This window comes from Zalophus californianus, chromosome 13 (genome assembly GCF_009762305.2).
Source record: "Zalophus californianus isolate mZalCal1 chromosome 13, mZalCal1.pri.v2, whole genome shotgun sequence".
Taxonomy (NCBI): Eukaryota; Metazoa; Chordata; class Mammalia; order Carnivora; family Otariidae; genus Zalophus; species Zalophus californianus.
This window is the reverse complement of record NC_045607.1, coordinates 8,142,986-8,160,867: the sequence shown is the minus strand read 5'-3', so window position 1 is coordinate 8,160,867 and position 17,882 is coordinate 8,142,986. Positions and strand designations below refer to the sequence as shown.

Genomic DNA, 17,882 nt, shown 5'->3' with positions numbered 1-17,882 from the left:
TTAACTACACCCTAAGAATCTGCCAAATGGTTTTCCGAAATGGTCGTACCATTTTGCTTTCCCATCAGCAGCGCACAAGAGTTCCAGTCGCTCCCCATCCTCAACAACGCTTGGTATTCAGTATTATGAATAAAACCATTTGCACATTTTAATTTTTTGAAAGTTGTCCCCTAGGCTCTGATTTCCTCTGGAATCAGTCAGGTTGTCTTGGTCCTTCTCTTCTATGCTGCTGGTTTATCTCAAGGATCTGGGGAGCTTTGGTTGTCCATATTTAGGAATGAAGAACTAGGGGGTTTTAATTACAGTGGCTGGTATATGCCCCCTACCTCTGCACCTCTTCTCAGTTCTGTTATGGTTTTTGTTTCCTTTACATATCTTCACTGTCGTTTCAGTGGGAACTAGAGGAAGAGAGAGGGGCAATGTGTAAGTTCAGTCCACCAGCTTGAAATGGAAGCTCTCTGCATTCTTTGAACGATTTGTTTGCCATGGGAGTCATAGTGTCTGGTAAAGAGCAGGTGCTTAAATATTTGTTAAATTCAACAAATTAAGAGGATTTTGTTGTATAAATATGTCAGAACTTAAATCAACCTCACATTGTTCCATATTCAGATTGTTTTTGGTTTTCTGCTTATTGATAATTCTGCCACGACATCTAGAATTAGAGAGGAAGATGAGAGAGATGGAACAGAGGAGAGATGAGAGAGAGAGGTGATAGATGAGAGAGATGATGAAGATTGGAAAGATGATGGTGATAGAGATGGAAACAGAAAACAGAGATGGACATGAGGGAGACAGACATGGAGGTGACGGTGATGTTGGAAGTGGAGACAGTTAAACTTGTGGGCAAGGAAAATGCCACTGTGGCTTCAACTCTACCTTGGCCTCTTTCCTCCATAACCCAGGGTCCAGGAGCCTGTGCAGCATAGTGGTTCAGAGGCAGTGGGCTTAGTTCAAATTCTGGTTATACTACTCACTGCCTGCGTGACCTGGACAAGTCATTTAACTTCTCTAAGCCTCAGCTCATTCATCTGCAGAATGGGCATAATGACGCTATCTCCCTCATGGGGCTGTTGTGAGGATGAAAGGAGAGAAGTATGTAAAGCACCTAGAACTAAGGATGACACAGAATAAGTACTCAATGATGTTAGCTGGTGGTGGTGGTGAGGCTGTGGTGAAGGCTGGGAGCTGCATGCAAGGTGTGATGCTCAAGGGGTGCCTCAAAGGGATATGTTAAATCTTTACACATTTTTCTCTTCATATTCTATTTCCTACCCTGATTTCTCAGCAACTCCTACTCATACCATCTCTGCTACCAGCATCCATTTACAGCTACTGATGACTGGACACACACACACACACACACACACACACACACACACACACACACACACACAGACACGCTCTTCAGAGGTTCCCTAAGACTTCCTTGGGGCCTCCTCATCAGAGCACAAGATGCTTCAGGGACCAGAGCCAGCCCCAGCTGACAGCCCTCAATCTGCCCCAGAAGCCCAGCACAGGACCATGGAGGGCAGACAGAACATCCCCAAAGGACAGGTACAGCAGCAGAAGCTGTGCTTTACCCCAGGGTAAAAATCTGCACCGCACCCCACACCCACTCCACGTCCAATCCCTGCCCCCAGAACTTCCAGGAGAATCCTGGCTTCTGCATTCTTGAGGCAATGAATGCCTTAACGCCCCCCAGTGGCCATAGGCGGAATTGCACCTGTTGAGGAGTGAAGCACTCTGCTACCTCCCAGTGGCCCTGGTTGGGATCCCAAGAGGAAGGAATACCGCTACTGCCGACTGGCCGTTATGGGGTTAGCGTCTGCTGCGCCTTGTGGCCATGGGCAGAACAGCACCAACCGTAGGGGGTTAGGAGCCAAGGAAGGCAGGCAGCCTGTGCAAGCTGGAAAAGGCAAGGAAAGCGATCCTCCCCTAGAGCCTCCAAAAGAAACATAGCCCTCCCCACACCTTGATTTTAGCCCAAGGAGATCCATCTCAGACGTCTGGCCTCCAAAGTTGTAAGCCCAAAATTGCAGCAGCCCAAGGTAGAGAAGATCTTATCTCAAAGAGATCTGTGGGTTGGCTTGTCTAATGGAGTGAATCCCAACAAGATTCACAGAAGACCCACGAACTTAAGATAATTCTACTGGCAACGCTACCAGCTGCGGCTGAAAGGGACAGACAGTACAAAATGAAATGAGGCCTTAGGACCCCCAAACTCTTTTCTGCTTCCCAGGTAACGCATTCCCATCTTCTTAACGTCAAAATGCCTCAAAACTGAGTTAGTGATCAGAAAATTGCCGGAGTAGTGAATAATTTTCAACAGGGAAGAGGGGAAAATGTCATCAGTGCTCTAAGGAAGCCCATTGTAATACCCTCTGGCACAGCACGGAAGCCTCCAAGGGGTAGAATACTTACGAATCTCCTCCCGCAATAGTGCTTATGGAACACTATTAACACAATTCAGGGCTTCTACCCCTGAAATTACTGAAGAAGTTCCCTCCCGCTGACAGGTTTTTATATTCTGAGAGTTCCAGGGCACCAACCCGTGGCTGCCTTGCTCACACTGAGGGGCCCTCCCTCCTTTCCTTTCCTCTTCCCAAACTTTTGAAAGGCTGGAGGACCCTGAAGGTGGTTAGAGTTAGGCCCTGAGCTGAAGGTCGCGTTACGAGAGGACCCCCGCGACCCAGTATCCCGGAACGCCGAAGCACGGACGAGAATTAAGCAGAATGGAAGCCCCCAACGCCAGCGTAGGTCTGCGCCTGCGCTAGAACCGCAGCTCCCAGGATCCTTCGCGACCAAGTTGCTTTCCGCCTCAGAGGCCCCCGCGGTGGGATTCCGGTGGACCTGAATGGCATGTGGACAAAGCATGATAAATAAGAGATTCCGGGAGCAAGAACAGGCGGAGCCTCTCTGTGAAGTACGGTCCACAAGCGTGTATAGGCCACAAACCTGGCACAGAGAAACAGGTTTTGGCCAGGAGCTGAGCTCGGAGACTTCTGGGAAATGGAGTCCGGTGGGGCGGGGAGATCTGTACGCATGACCGGAAGTGGTGCTATTGGAGCGCGTCCTCTTTGGCTGGCGCGGGAGCTGGGCCTGGTGTTTGGTAGTGTCCGCGGCGGCGGTTTCTCAACTCGAGCTGGCAGCCTGTAGCGTTCTGGAGTAGCCGGCAGGGGGTTTTTCCATGCGGCGTTCTGCTTGAGACCGGGCTGCTGGTTGCTCCACGGACTCCTGAGCCGCGAGGCCTGGCTGCCTCTGGGCAGACTGCAGAGACCTGGCTGGACGGGCCCGACCCGAGCTCCCAGGGCCCAGCATCGCAGGCTCAGACCCGGCCTCTAGGGGAGAGGCCGGAGAGAAGAGTCCAAGCCGGGAGCAGTCAGAGCAGGCCTGCAGAGCGCGGCTGGGGCTCAGAGAACTGCTGGGAGGTGGTGGCACGAGGTGGGACCCAAATGCCGGAGGAAGGAGGTGAGAAGGAGTGGTAGAGGGAGGGGTTTGCAGGAGATCCGGCGTCTTGTTCCAGCCTGCCCACGGATAGAGCTGTGTGACGGGGACCAGAACTCTGCGGTTATCCTTTCCACAAGTGGTTGGGGATAATCCTTTTTTGAGTGAAGAATTCTAGGGTCCAGAAAGTTCGAGAAGCTCAGGCCTGAATAATCTCTTGAGTTTCCTACTTCTTACCCCGATCTGCTTGATGCACCGATGGCATTTGTGAGTCGAGAGAAATGGGCCCTGGGAAGGAAAAATGGGACGATCCAGGGTCTCCTGTTGTTTCTGATGTGCCAGCCGTTCTTGAAGCAGCCAGGGCTTCTCGGAACAGGAGCCTTTGGCTCCACGTGAGATTGAGGGCCGGTTCAACGCAGTTGGACTGTGAAGTCGAAGAGGATACTGGGGCATTGGAATCAGGCTAGGATTCCTGTTTAAGCTGTGGGGTACCGGTTTAGGTCTTTTAACCCGTGTTTCTTCGTGGAGGAAAGGGTAAAATAACGTTAACTACCTCGCTTACCTCTACGAACTGTAAGCATCAAATAAAATAACGTTTTTGAAAGCATCTTGAACAGAACAAACGTGTATGTAATCTTAACCACCGAGATCTGTGCCATCCTCCCCTAGATCAAGGGGTCCCTTTATTGGTCTGTAACTCTTCAAGTCCCAATTTCACATCCAGCATTTTATGTTGTCTTCCCCCAGAGACCTGGGAACAGCAAGCGGGATGGTTATCATCCTCCTGGTACTACCAAAGAGGACATGAAGGGACAGTGGAGTTAGAGACAACTTAGTAACATGAGGTCTGTGCTAAGACCAATATTCAGACCTAGTAGTACTTTTTCTGAGGGCTGTACCACCTCTTCTGTTATTTTTTATTGAGATATAACTCACATGCTATAACATTCATTTTTAAAGTCTACAATAAAGTGGCTTTGAGTATAGTCACAAAGTTGTGCAACCATCAACCACTATTTAATTCCAGAACGTTTCCATCACCCCCAAATGAAGCCCATACCCATTTCATCAGATCAAACTGGGAGTGAGGCCTGGAGCCGGCTGTCGGCTTGGGATTCTCTCCTTCCCCCTCCCTCTGCCCCTCCTCCCACCCCCACCCCCACCCCCACCCGCACACATATGTGCTCTCTCTTTAAAAAAAAAAAAGCCCATACCCATTAACCATCATCACTCCTCATTTCCTCTTCCCCTCGTCTATGGATTTTTACTTTCTGTTCTTACGGATTTGCCTATTCTGGACATTTCATAAAAACAGAATCACAGAATATATGTGTCTGGCTTATTTCACTTAGAATAATGTTTCAAATTTCATCTGTGTTGTAACATGAATGAATGTACTTCATTCCTTTTTGTGGCTGAATAATATTTCGTTGTATGAATATACCACATTTTGTTCCTTAGTTGTGGACATTTGGGTGGCCTCCAGTATTGGCTATTGTGAATAATGCTGCTGTGAACGTGTGTGCACAAGTTTTTGTGTGGATGTGTTTTCATTTCTCTTATTTGTGTGCCTAGGAGAAGAACTGCTGGGTCATATGGTACCTCTGTTTAACTTTCTGAGGGTCTGTCACACTGTTTTCCTCAGTGACCACACCACTTCACAATCCCAGTAGCAATGTAGGAGGGTTCTAGTTTTTCCACATCCTCATCAACATTTGTTGTTTTCCTTTTTTTTTTTTAAGATTTTATTTATTTGCAAGAGAGAGTGTGCACAAGCAGGGAGAGGGGCAGAGGGAGAGGGAGAAGCAGGCTGCCCACTGAGCAGGGAGCCTGATGCGGGGCTCAGTCCCAGGACCCTGGGATCACGACCTGAGCCAAAGGCAGACACCTAACCGACTGAGCCACCCAGGCACCCCATGTACAAGGTTTTGATAGTGTGAATGTGAGTTCTTCCACTTCCTTTTCCAGTTTGTTTGGCTCTTCTGGGTCACTTGCATTTCTAGATGAATTTTAGTATCAGCTTAATCAGTTTCCATTAAAAAGTCTGCTGGGATTTTGTTCGGGATTACATTGATTCTGTAGATAATTTGGTGAGCATTGCCATCCCAACTTTATCTTCCAGTCCATGAATCCATGAGATGTCTTTCCATTTATTTATATCTTCTGTAATTTCAACAGTGTTTGGTAGCTTTCAGTGTACATGTCTTGCATTTCCTTTGTTAAATTTATTTCTAAGTGTTTTATTCTTCTAATGCTCTTGCAAATGGAATTTTTTTTTTTTATTTCACTTTTGGATTGCTCATTGCTACTGTATAGAAATATGGTTGGAGAAATGTCTATTCAAATCCTTTGCCCAATTTTAATTGGGTTGTCTTTTTATTATATATCCGTCTTGTATCTTGCAACTTTGCTGGACTTAGCTGTGATAGGGCTTTTTTTTTGTGGATTCCTTAGGATTTTCTTTTCTTCTTCTTTTTATTTATTTATTTTTTTATAGCAGGGTTATTTTATTTTATTGTATTTTTTAAGATTTTATTTCTTTGAGGGCGCCTGGGTGGCTCAGTTGGTTAAGCGACTGCCTTCGGCTCAGGTCATGATCCTGGAGTCCCGGGATCGAGTCCCGTATCGGGCTCCCTGCTCAGCGGGGAGTCTGCTTCTCCCTCTGACCCTCTTCCCTCTCGTACTCTCTGTCTCTCATTCTCTCTCTCTCAAAGAAATAAAATCTTTTTTAAAGATTTTATTTATTTATATCTCAAAGAAATAAAATCTTTTTTTTTAAAGATTTTATTTCTTTGAGAGAGAGAGAATGAGAGACAGAGAGTACGAGAGGGAAGAGGGTCAGAGGGAGAAGCAGACTCCCCGCTGAGCAGGGAGCCCGATACGGGACTCGATCCCGGGACTCCAGGATCATGACCTGAGCCGAAGGCAGTCGCTTAACCAACTGAGCCACCCAGGTGCCCCTATTTTATTGTATTTTTTAAGTAGACTCCACACCCAATGTGAGGCTGGAACTCATGACCCTGAGATCAAGAATCACATGCTCTACCAACTGAGCCAGCCAGGTGCCCCTCCTTAGGATTTTCCGTATACAAAATCATATCTACAAATATTGATAATTGTACTTCTTCCTTTCCAATCTGAATGACTTCCCCGCCCCCAGCTTCCTAATTTCCCTGGCTAGAACCTCCAGTATAATACTTAACAGAAGTGAGAGCAGATAGCCTTGTCTTGTTCCTGATCTTTGGGGAAAGTATCGGTCTTCCACTATTAAGTATGATGTAAACCTGGGTTTTCCATAGTTGTTTTTTATCAGGTTGAGGATATTCTCTTCTCGTCCCAGTTTATTGAATGTATCAGGAAAGGGTGACAGATTTTACAGAATGGTCTTTTTGGTGTTTATTGAAATGATCCACGTGGAGTCTTCTCCTTTTTATTACATTGGTATATTATGCAGATTGATTTTCATATGATGAACTAATCTTGCCTTCCTTCGATGAATCCTCCTTGGTCATTATCTTTCTTGAGTTGGCACATATCTTAAATCTGCAGAGCTACTTGCTCCCAACAAACTCAGCAGTAGATAATGTTTGTAAGCTGTGTGCTTACATGCAAGGCGTTGTGCCAGCTACTTTGCGTTTTTCTTTCATCTTCCCAGCAACTTTACAAGAGATTATCATCCCCATTTACAGATGAGAGAAATGTGACCTAGAAAGGTTGTATGATTTGCACACTGCTGGTAGGTGGGGGACCTATGCTCCTTGAGAGTCTGTTACTCTAATGACTCCCTGCGTCTGAGTGAACTGATGGTATTTCTGAGGTAGGAAGGGGAATGGAGAAATCGGTCTGCAGATGCAGCCCGAGTCCCCTGCAACCTGCCATGTCCCGGGAACCCCCTTCTTCACAGTGAGAATGTGACACTCTAGGTTGGTGAGCTGTAACTTCTAAGCCTCATTGGTTTCTCTCCTTCCAGAGCTGCCTTCTGCAGACACTGCCCTTCCCCGAGACGAAAGCACAGGAGATGAAAGAATGGCAGCTGGTCTCCTCACAGTTGGGGCCCACGTAAGTTGGAAATGTACTCTGAGAGGCAGCCTCTTTTTTTTTTTTTTAATATTAAAGGGTTTTTTTGTTCCTGTTTTTTAATTATAAGAGGACTTCGTGTTTACTGTAGAAAACCTGAAAAACACAGAAAACATACCCAAAAACTCACCCTTATTAACCACAGAGATGAAACACTTTTATCATTTTCATTTGTGTCTTTTCAGTCCTCTTCCTTTTCTTTTCTTTTTCTTTTTCGTTTTTGTTTTTTTTTTAAGATTTTATTTTTAAGTCATCTCTACACCCAGTGTGGGGCTTGAACTCACAACCCTGAGATCAAGAATCACACGCTTCCCTGGCTGAGCCAGCCAGGTGCCCCCATAGTCTTCCTTTTCTACTTTCCCAAAATGGGTTTGTCCTGCTTTTAATCTTCTTTTTATTTCCACTTTACAGAATGTGATTAATGTTTCTCCCTCCCATTAAGAGTATGCTACAGAATCATTTCTAGCGTATTCTTTTGCATAGTCCTTCTACTAGGATAGGAACTGTCTTCTCCCCTTTTTTCCTGACTAGACTAGGTATTGACCTGTTTCTTTTTCTTCTTAGAAAGTCTGCTCTTGGATTGTTCTCATTGGTTCTCTTAGTAATAGATTTTTTTCTTAGTTTTTTGCTTTCACTTTTGTCAGATTTATTTTAAAATTTGATCTTTTAACCTCTTGAGTTGAATTTCTCATTTATATTCTTCCTTTCTTGTTTTTTTTTTTTTTAAAGATTTATTTATTTATTTGAGAGAGCGAGAAGGAGAGAGAGAGAGGGTACATGAGACGGGGGAGGGTCAGAGGGAGAAGCAGGCTCCTCGCTGAGCAAGGAGCCCGATGTGGGACTCGATCCCGGGACTCCGGGACCATGACCTGAGCCGAAGGCAGTCGCTTAATCAACTGAGCCACCCAGGCGCCCCCTTTCTTGTTTATGTTGAAAATGTTTGGCTGTGGGTCTTATTTTCTTAGATATTCCCAAATTGTCACTTTGGTTTCTCTGTCTGCCCATTCAGCTGGTCTGTGCTCCACGGGGACAGAGTGTCTTTTGTCAACCCAGAACAGCCAGATGTAGTGTAATTGCAGAACACAGGGTTCGATGGCTCTCTTAGCTCAACCTTAGTAATTAAATTGCTCAGTTCTTCCATACCTTTATTTTGTTGTTTATTTTGTATTAACCCTGCTAATGACTGAGTTATTTTAACACCTCACAGCTGTAATATTTTAAATTTCTTCTTGTACTTCCTACAGTGTTTTCTTTATTAGTTACGTAGTTCGTTACATAGTTCGTGACGCTTAAATCTTTATGGTGGATTTTACTCTCTTGACTGTTATAAAATGACCCAAATGTTTTAAATATTTCATGGTTTAAAAAAAAAAAAAAGACCCTCTTTGTCCCGTTGTACAGCATTTCTTAGTATGAGGGATGGGTCGGAAGACCAAGTAAATTAGAGGTCATAATTTGGAAAATTATGCTGGCTTCAAATAAGGCAGTGACAGGGCCATGGAAAGAAATGTGTGAAATCTAGTGATACTGTGAAGGAAGGTGAAGATGCAGTAATTTGTGATGAGCTGCAGGAAAGGGGAAGATAACACCCAGGTTTCTGGTGTCGCCCACGAGATAGGTGGAGGTACCATCACTTGCACTGAAAACAGACATGAGGCCTTTCTCACCTCCATGCCTTTGCTCGTGGAGTATCCTCTGCCTTGGATAACCTTCCCTTTCTCCATTGACAGCCTTTCTCCTTCAAGGCCAGCTCAGCAGTCACCTCCTCTCTGTGGTCTTCCTCTGTCCTCCATGCAGGATTCCTTCTCTGTTATCCTGGCAGCTGGTCAGCCCGTCTCTCTGACATGTTACTACAGGCAGTCACATACACGTCTGGCTCTCCTTTTGTACTGTGTGATATCCAAGTTCATGGGAACATTTAATAAACACTCTGAAAAATTGAGCATTCACATTTCTTTCTGATTTTTCATTGCATAAATTTATACATCCTAATTTTGTTTTGTCTACACTGGCTATTTTAGTTCTGGAGCACCTGTTCGTTTCTGCCCATTTCCTTCTTTTATATATGAATATAGCTGTTTATGTATTCTCTCCATTTATATATAAAGTCTGTCAGAGTTGTAAACACGCAAAGAGACTGTATTTGATTTATTTTTGTGCGTCAGTATCCAGTATAGTGTTAGGCACATAGAAAGTGATCAATAAATGCTTTTCTTGAGCTGCCTAGAGCTGCCTCATAATCCTGAGACCAGTAGGCAAGAAGGAATGTGCTTGTCATTTCAGGGGTCCATGCCCTTCAGCAATGTGACTGTAGCTTTTACCCAGGATGGGTGGAGGCACTTGATCCCTGCTCCGAGGGGGACTCCAAGGTTCAAGGAGGGGATACCAGAAAATGCCAGGAATCTGGTCCTGCTGGGTAAGGAAGCCATTTGAAATGTAGACTCTACTCAGTTCTGAATATCTGTGGCACTTTCCAGTGTTGAGGGATCCCGAGTTGCTCTGACACATCGGATAGTGTTTATTCCTCCTGGTTCCCTAGTGAAAGGTCTCTGCATTCCGGCTTGAGAAATAGGCAGTTTCATTTGCTCCCCCTGAGACTGCAGCTCCCTGTTTTCTTATTTCCCAGGAGGGGTAGGGTGACCTTCAGGCCAGTTCCTCCATATTCAGTAAGTTCCTGTTGTTCTAAATAACTTGCTTTGGGGGCTTAATTCCCTGACTTGACTTGACCCCTCCTTGGTACCTTATCTGTCTTATTTACTGCTGCATCCCCCAGTGCCTGGGACTCAGTTATGTGCTCAATAAATATTTGTTGAATGAATGAAATAAATGACCTAACTGTTTCCTAACTGAAACCTAAGTGTTTCCACTTCCCTGAGTTCTGGGTGGCTGTTTATACTTAATCTAAATCTCTAAAGCCCGTTTTTCCCCTTGAACAGGACTTCCAGTTTCCCAGCCCAGCATGAACTCCCAGTTGGAACAAAGGGAAGAAGGCCCATGGATGCTGGAGGGAGGAGGCCTAAGGAGTACCTGTCCTGGTAAGTGAGCAGGCACTGAAGCCAGTGAGTCTTGAGAGCAAAAGCCCTTTTGAAATACACATTAGTGCATTTGATAACCCCGTGAGGTAGATATTATAACCCCCATTGTACAGATGAGGAAATTAAAGCTGAAAGAGGCCGACTTGCTGGTTCAGAGCCTCACGGCTAGAAAGTGGTGTGGCAGGCCTTCGAAGCAAGGTCTGTCTGATTCCAAAGCCCACTATTCCACACGTCTTCCTGGCAGAGTTCCCCTGGGCTGGGAGATATTTGGGACCAGAGGTGGTATTGCTGGCCTCGGGGGGAATGAATAGTCATCTTTGCTGGCCTAGCACGTTCTCTGCTTGGGGTTCACCTCACTTAGGCTCTCAGGTGCCCACCTTTACCCATACCTCCAGCTGTGATACCTACTGCTACTCCCCTCTCTGGCCCTTAATTGGATGTGTTCTCTCCCTCTGTGTGACCCTGCTAGAATTGCCTAAAGGGCTTATACCGAGGACCTCAGGAAGAAAACAAAAGGGAAGCCGTAGTTGCTGTGTTTATCTCTTGCTCCTCATCCAAGGCTGCCCACCCCACCCCCACCTTCATGCTTCAGCCCTGTGGATGTGTGACCTCTGGACGGGCCTCACGAGCTTCTCCCTGAGGTTCCAGCCACTTCTGATATTTTAAAAGTTAAAGCCTCAGAAGTACAAATGAATTTTAAGGTGACAAAGCTTACAATTTGTTTGAAAGTGTAGCCTAATGCTTTATATCTTCCTTTCTGATTATTGTTGTTGCAAGGCAGTAAAAACAAAGTCTCTGGCAGATTTTCTGCACAATCAGAACTCTCCTGCTTCCCATCTTACTGTCTACTTTCTAAACACCCTGTCACACATTACCTCAGCCCTGTTGTTACCCAGGAACCACTCAAGCTTGCTGAAATCCTTCCTTTACAAGAGCCTCGGTGGTCCCTCTGCTGCCCGGCACCATGCCCGCCATGCGGGGCCTTGTATCCCAGGCGGTGCACCCTGTGTAGAATTTCAGAAACTGAATGTGGGGTTATGTGGCTAGGGCAATGGCTGAGTTTTTCTGGAAAAAGGTTTCATCACAGCCTCAGAGAGTTTCAAGATCCTAAGAAGGTCAGATCAGCACGTTATTAGAAACAACTTGGGAAGGGGTGTTATCATCAAATCTGATTTTACAAACTAATATACATGAAAAAAAGTTATCAACTATGGAGTGCTGTATTAGCTGTATGATCGTGAAGTAGTTTGAGAAAAGTTTCAAGTCTGGCTATTGGAGTAACTAATACCCTGCTTCCGTGGTGTTGCACCTCTGCTCTGAGATTCACAGCAACCTGGGCATTGCTCGGCCGTTCTGGGCTGCTTTCAGAGCCCTCCGGTACCCCATCCTACCCCCGCCACGATGGCAGACCCAGGTCTTTAAATACCTTCACCTCACTGCTTGCTTTAGGAACTTATGTTGTGGATGTTAGCATTTTCCCAGGCCCAGCTGGTCAGTTTGCCTTTTTCACATTGAATTTGTTACTCAGTCAGCAAATACTCATTAAGCACATTTGGTAAATGCCTGGAATGCTTTAGCTACTGAAGGTAAAACAGAGAACGAGACATAGCCCCTGCTTATATCCTGTGATGTGAGGAACATAAATAAAATGAATAAACAAAATTACTGATATAATGTCAGATAGTGAGGCATACTCTGAAGGAAAGCAGGATAAGGGAATAGTGATGGGGAGTAATGAAGGTGAGAATGGGAATACAGATGGAAGTTGGGAGCTGTTGTAAGTCAGGTGACTAGGAAAGACCGCTTGGAGGAGGTGACGTCAGGGCTGAGGTCTGAAGGAAGAGAATAAGCCAGCCATGTGAGTGTCCAGGAGAGGAACACTCTGGGATATGGCATGTGTTGAAGCTCTGAGGTGGGGATGAGCTTGACTTGTATTAGGATCAGAAGACCCAAGGACTCAGTAAGCCGGGGGAGAGTAGTAGTCAGGGAACAGATCATTCAGGGCTTTGGAGGCCATGGTAAGGCATTCAGGTTTTATTCACATAGTAAGATAAGCCCTGGAGGGTTTTGAGCAGGAAGGGGACCATACTTGATTTGTGTTTAAAAATTGCATATGGAGAATAAGACTTCCAGGGTTCAGGAGTAGGAACAGGGAGATCAGTTAGGAGTCTGTTGCAGACATTCCAGGGAGAGAGGATGGTGGCTGGTAGGAAGGATTCAGGACATTTTAGGTGTGAAAGCCAATAGGACTTGCCAGTGAATTGGTTGTGAGGGGGTTGTAGGGGCATTAAGGACGACCCTGGCCTGAGCAGAACCATGAACAAGAAGACAGACGAAGACACAGGCTGGAAAGGGAAAACCAGTTGTTCGGTTTGGGGCACATTTGGTGTGGACGTCCTTAGTCTCCTACAGGAACCAGGTGGAGAGGTAAGGTGGGCGGAGATAGGATGATGCATGAGCATCATGCAGTTTCCTGAATTGTTCCTTTCCCCTCCTGCGGCTTTTCTTGGCACTTTTCCTCTTCTTTCCATCTTTTCTGATAGATGGTCAAGTTTTCAGAGCTGTCAAAGTCACATATGATCAACTACTGAATTACATGGAGAAGATGCCCCGGGACTGCTGTGCTCATGGTAGACTGGGCATTAGTACGCACATGCTCTCTGGAGGGAAACCATTTCAGAAGGTTTATAAGGAAAAAGCCTAAGATGATAACAAGCACTCATATGACATTTAACTGTCCCTCAGGGTTCCTTATGTGTTTTAACTCATTTAATCCTCACAGTAATTCTGTGAGAGAGCTACATTTATAGATAATGCATCCAAGAAGTAGATTTGCCCACAATCACATAGCTACTAAGAGGTGGAGCCAAGATTTAAACCCAAGCTATCTGTGTCAAGATTCCACATAGAAATACAAATAAAGGTCACCCAGAACTAACCTTGCTATTCTCTCCTCTGAGAAATAAGTAGAAACCGAACGAATCTTCAGGAAAATTGACGCTCATGAAAAGAAACTCCATAGCCTCCCTGAAACTCCACCTCCTTACTCTCAAGCCCCAGTGTCGGAGACAGAGGTGCATGGGGCCTTACGCTTCACAGTTTCCCAGTAGTATACAGTACTCACGTTATAAAGTTTTCTCTTAAAATGAGGGAGATCCCAGAAAGGGTTAAGAATCATTAACTCTTCTTTTAAAAAGTACCTATTTTCCGATTATAAAAGCAATGTTATTCTATTTAAAATGACTTTTTATCTAGTAAAATAGGTTAATTTTAGATTTGGAACAGGATAAAAAAAATCAAGTTCCCCTATCATCCCACCACACAGAGGTCCCTTCCATCTTCTTCATATAACAAATGCAGTGATATATTTTTGTTTTCTAAGGTTGTTTTTTTTTTTTTAAGTAATCTCTACCAACCCCCACTTGAGGCTCAAACTCATGACCCCAAGATCAAGAGTCACAATCTCTAGCGATTGAGCCAGCCAGGTGCCCCCTAATGGGGAGGCTCAGACCAGAGCTTGTACATTTTTCTAAAGTAGAAATAACAGTGTAAGTTTACATGCTCCTTTTTTCATGTAACGGTAGGTTTCTTTTTATCACTGCATGTTCTCTGAAAGGTTTTTATCTTTTTTATAATACTGACATTGGAGAACATTAAAAAATACAGATAAGCATTGAAGAAAATAAAAATTACCCGATGCCACAACCCAAAGACAACACTGCTTACACTCACACTGTGTATCTTGGCAGTGTTTCCTCAGCAAATACTTTTCTGCAGAAGGAACAATAGTGTACCCATTTCAGACATGGCCTCTATAGGGGTTCCTCTGTTGGCTATACTATGGACATTCCTTTATTAAACATTTATTTAGGTGTTTGCCTTTCTTTGGCAAGTAATGCTGTGAGCGCTTTTGTCAACACAGCTTTGTGTAATTTCTCATTCGTTCCTTAGGACAGATTCTTACAGCTGCAGTTCTCATGCCAGCATTTTAGACTCTTGACACATGCAACCAGATTGCTCTCCAGAAAGGTGGTCACACCAGTGTGTAAGATCGCATGATGCTGCACCCCTAGCGACATTGTAGAATTTTGAAACCTAGCTGATTTGATAGGTGAAAGAATTCATCTTGCTGGCACTGATCATCAGCTTTGTAAAGTGAATTATTTAAACCTGGTAAACAGATTGCCCAAAACCACACCAAGAATTGTGAGACTAAGAAGACAAGTGGAGACTGTCCAGTAGTTGCCAAAGCAGAGGAAAGGGTCAGAAATACGGGAGCATTGCATCTGAGGGAGATTAGGGTAAACTTCTGTATCCCTTGGCAGTTTAGGAAAGGGAGTAAGGTGTGCTGATGTCTCTGAAGAGCCATCTTGGTCAATATTTACAGTTGAGAACAGAAATGTGAGGCAGCTGTTCTGGTGAAAGGGGTGGAGCATCAGACCTGCCTGCATGGGAGCTCGGCCAAACTCCATCAGCGTTTTGTATTTCAGTAGTACCTTTTCTTCCACCGAAGGGGGGAAAAATGCTTTTCTAAATGTTTTTCAGACTGGAAGATTATGTCTGAATCACCACCCGAGCATGACATTTCTGAAGATCCATTCCAAGACACAAGTATAGAGCTGCCCCCTGGGGAGTCTGCTCACGGGAACACTGAACTGGGGAAGAGCTTCAACCTGAGACCAGTCCTTTCTCCACAGCAGGGAGTTCCTACAGAAGTGAGACCCCGGAAATGGGAAACACACACACAGAGCTTCAGGAAGGATTCCCCTATTATGAAGCCCCACAGAGCAAGACCCTATACATGTGGCGAGTGTGGCAAGGGCTTCAGTTACTGTTCTTCCCTTTCTCAGCACCAGAAGACTCACACCGGGGAGAAGCCCTACGAGTGCAGTGAGTGTGCGAAGGCTTTCAGCCAGAGCTCGTCTCTTATTCAGCACCAGAGGATTCACACCGGAGAGAAACCCTACAAATGCAGCGAATGTGGAAGAGCCTTCAGCCAGAACGCAAACCTCACAAAGCACCAGCGAACTCACACCGGAGAAAAGCCCTACAAATGTAGCGAGTGTGAGAAAGCCTTCAGTGACTGTTCAGCTCTTGTTCAGCATCAGAGGATTCACACCGGGGAGAAGCCCTATGAATGCAGCGACTGTGGGAAGGCCTTCCGTCACAGTGCGAATCTCACAAACCACCAGAGGACCCACACAGGGGAGAAGCCGTACAAGTGCAGCGAGTGTGGGAAGGCCTTCAGTTACTGTGCCGCCTTTATTCAGCATCAGAGAATCCACACCGGGGAGAAACCCTATAAGTGTGCTGCATGTGGAAAGGCCTTCAGCCAGAGCGCAAACCTCACAAACCATCAGAGGACTCACACGGGAGAGAAACCCTACAAGTGCAGCGAGTGTGGAAAGGCCTTCAGCCAAAGTACAAATCTCATAATCCACCAGAAGACCCACACTGGGGAGAAGCCATATAAATGTAATGAATGTGGGAAATTTTTCAGTGAGAGCTCAGCCCTTATTCGACATCATATAATTCACACAGGAGAAAAACCCTATGAGTGCAATGAGTGTGGGAAGGCGTTTAACCAGAGCTCATCCCTTAGTCAGCATCAGAGGATTCACAGTGGTGTGAAGCCCTATGAATGTAGGGAGTGTGGGAAGGCCTTCCGGTGTAGCTCCGCTTTCATCAGACACCAGAGACTCCATGCTGGAGAGTAACCAGAGATAGGACCAAAGTGGGTGGGGACCTGGCAGGAAATGCAGGTAGTTTGAAAACATCTGGAGACGTCGGGAGTTTTAGTCTGTAGCTCAGAGCCACACCAAAAGCACCTTTAATAAATAGCCCCGATTTTACATGTTGCAGGTGGAAAAGTCTCAGGAGCGCTCTTCTTACTCAACTCTTCAAGCATCAAGAACCCAACTCAAATCATACTGGAGATTTACCTCCATTTAGTGAGCCAAACTGCATTTTGGAAACCATTAGGAATAAGTGATCAATGAGTGAAGAACTTCATTCTTTCTTAAAGGCCAGGTATTTCAGGGATGGTTCTTGAATGAGGGCTATTAAAAGAACCAACACTGGACAGGAATGAACAGTTTCTCCATAATAGGGAGTAATTCAAGTTGAGGAAAGGTTCTTCATGTTGTAATCTCATCAGGGGTGGGGGAGGGATATCCACTCTTTAAAGCTCTATATAGGAAAATCTAGACATTGCCAGGCCCAATCTCTACTTGAGATCTTCAAGTGTTTGCTGCTGCTGTAAAGAAAACACCCAGAAGGTAAGAACAGGCTGAGGGTTATCTAGAGGAAGCCAGTGAAATGCCTCAGCGTGGTATACCCCTCTGTGGAGCCACTAGGACAAAAACCTGAGACCTACCATCTTTCCCTGGCTCATGGGCCAGTGGGGCCTTCATTTCCCTTCCTGGAGAAGTTTCCTTTACAGCAAGATTTTCATTATTGGCCCCCTTTCTCCCTTGCCGCGTCCTGGGTCTTGCCTTTTGATATGCCATCCTCATACCCAGCCTGCATGACTTCATCTCCGGAATAACCCCATGTGGTTTGGGTTTAGGGTTTGGGTAGCCATTTGACTTGAGTCATATTCCGCTATCATCACCCAAGGCGTCTAGCTCTGGTTTCCTGGTCACTTGGCACAGGTCCTGGAAGGCTTATCCTTCCTTTATTGATCTGAATTCTCAGGTAATCCTTCCCACTACAGTTCTCCAACCCTGCTTATGGGGGAGGGGAGAAAATTAAAACCCACCTACTTTAAAGGCCTATTGACAAGTTTAAGACAAGAATACAATTAATGCTAAGAACATTAAGTTCTTGGTTAAATTACTCCTAAGCCCTTCCTTTTAGGCTGGTACCCAGAAGCCCCTCTAAGCTACTCAGGTATAGCTCACCCCAGTACCCAGGTATTTTGGTTCATCCTTCTATTTACCACACACTTAAAAGTAGGAGTCATGAGCTCGAGTCAAAAGGAACATAACTAATGAAAAAGAGCAAGACTCGGAAAGACAAAAACATGCCATTAGAAAATGGCCCTCAGGGACTCAAGACAAAGGTCAGGTTCCCTTTTTTCACATCAGTGCCCCCTGAAGCCTGGCTGTACACTGGAACTGATAGTGAGGGCTTGCTTGCATTAAGGGCTATGGGCCCTTAACCCAACTCAAGATTGAAACTGATATGGGATAGATTCCTTGCCATGATGAATCATGCTGAGGTACGAGTTTTCTTTTTGGCAAAGAATTTTATTCTTACAAAGAGTTCCACATATATGCAGCCTACAGAAGGCCAAGAACTTCCTTTCTAGGTGTCTTCTCTGAG

General features: G+C 45.4%; 1 protein-coding gene across 3 annotated transcripts; it reads left to right on the top strand.

Moving 5' to 3' along the window:
- The first annotated feature begins 3,071 nt into the window (after window positions 1-3,071).
- Window positions 3,072-17,881, top strand: ZNF79 (zinc finger protein 79). 3 transcript variants are annotated; one of them, XM_027614318.2, is made up of 6 exons: window positions 3,072-3,468; window positions 7,415-7,503; window positions 9,805-9,937; window positions 10,458-10,556; window positions 15,102-16,031; window positions 16,419-17,881. In XM_027614318.2, exons 1-6 carry the CDS (start codon window positions 3,453-3,455, stop codon window positions 16,553-16,555), a joined length of 1,404 nt encoding a protein of 467 aa, XP_027470119.1. In that variant the 5' UTR covers window positions 3,072-3,452; the 3' UTR covers window positions 16,556-17,881. The 3 variants fall into 3 exon arrangements, with proteins under 3 accessions (XP_027470119.1, XP_027470118.1, XP_027470120.1); XM_027614317.2 differs by having other exon boundaries at window positions 3,075-3,468; window positions 15,102-16,546; XM_027614319.2 differs by lacking the exon at window positions 9,805-9,937 and having other exon boundaries at window positions 3,076-3,468; window positions 15,102-16,546.
- Window position 17,882: the final 1 nt, after the last annotated feature.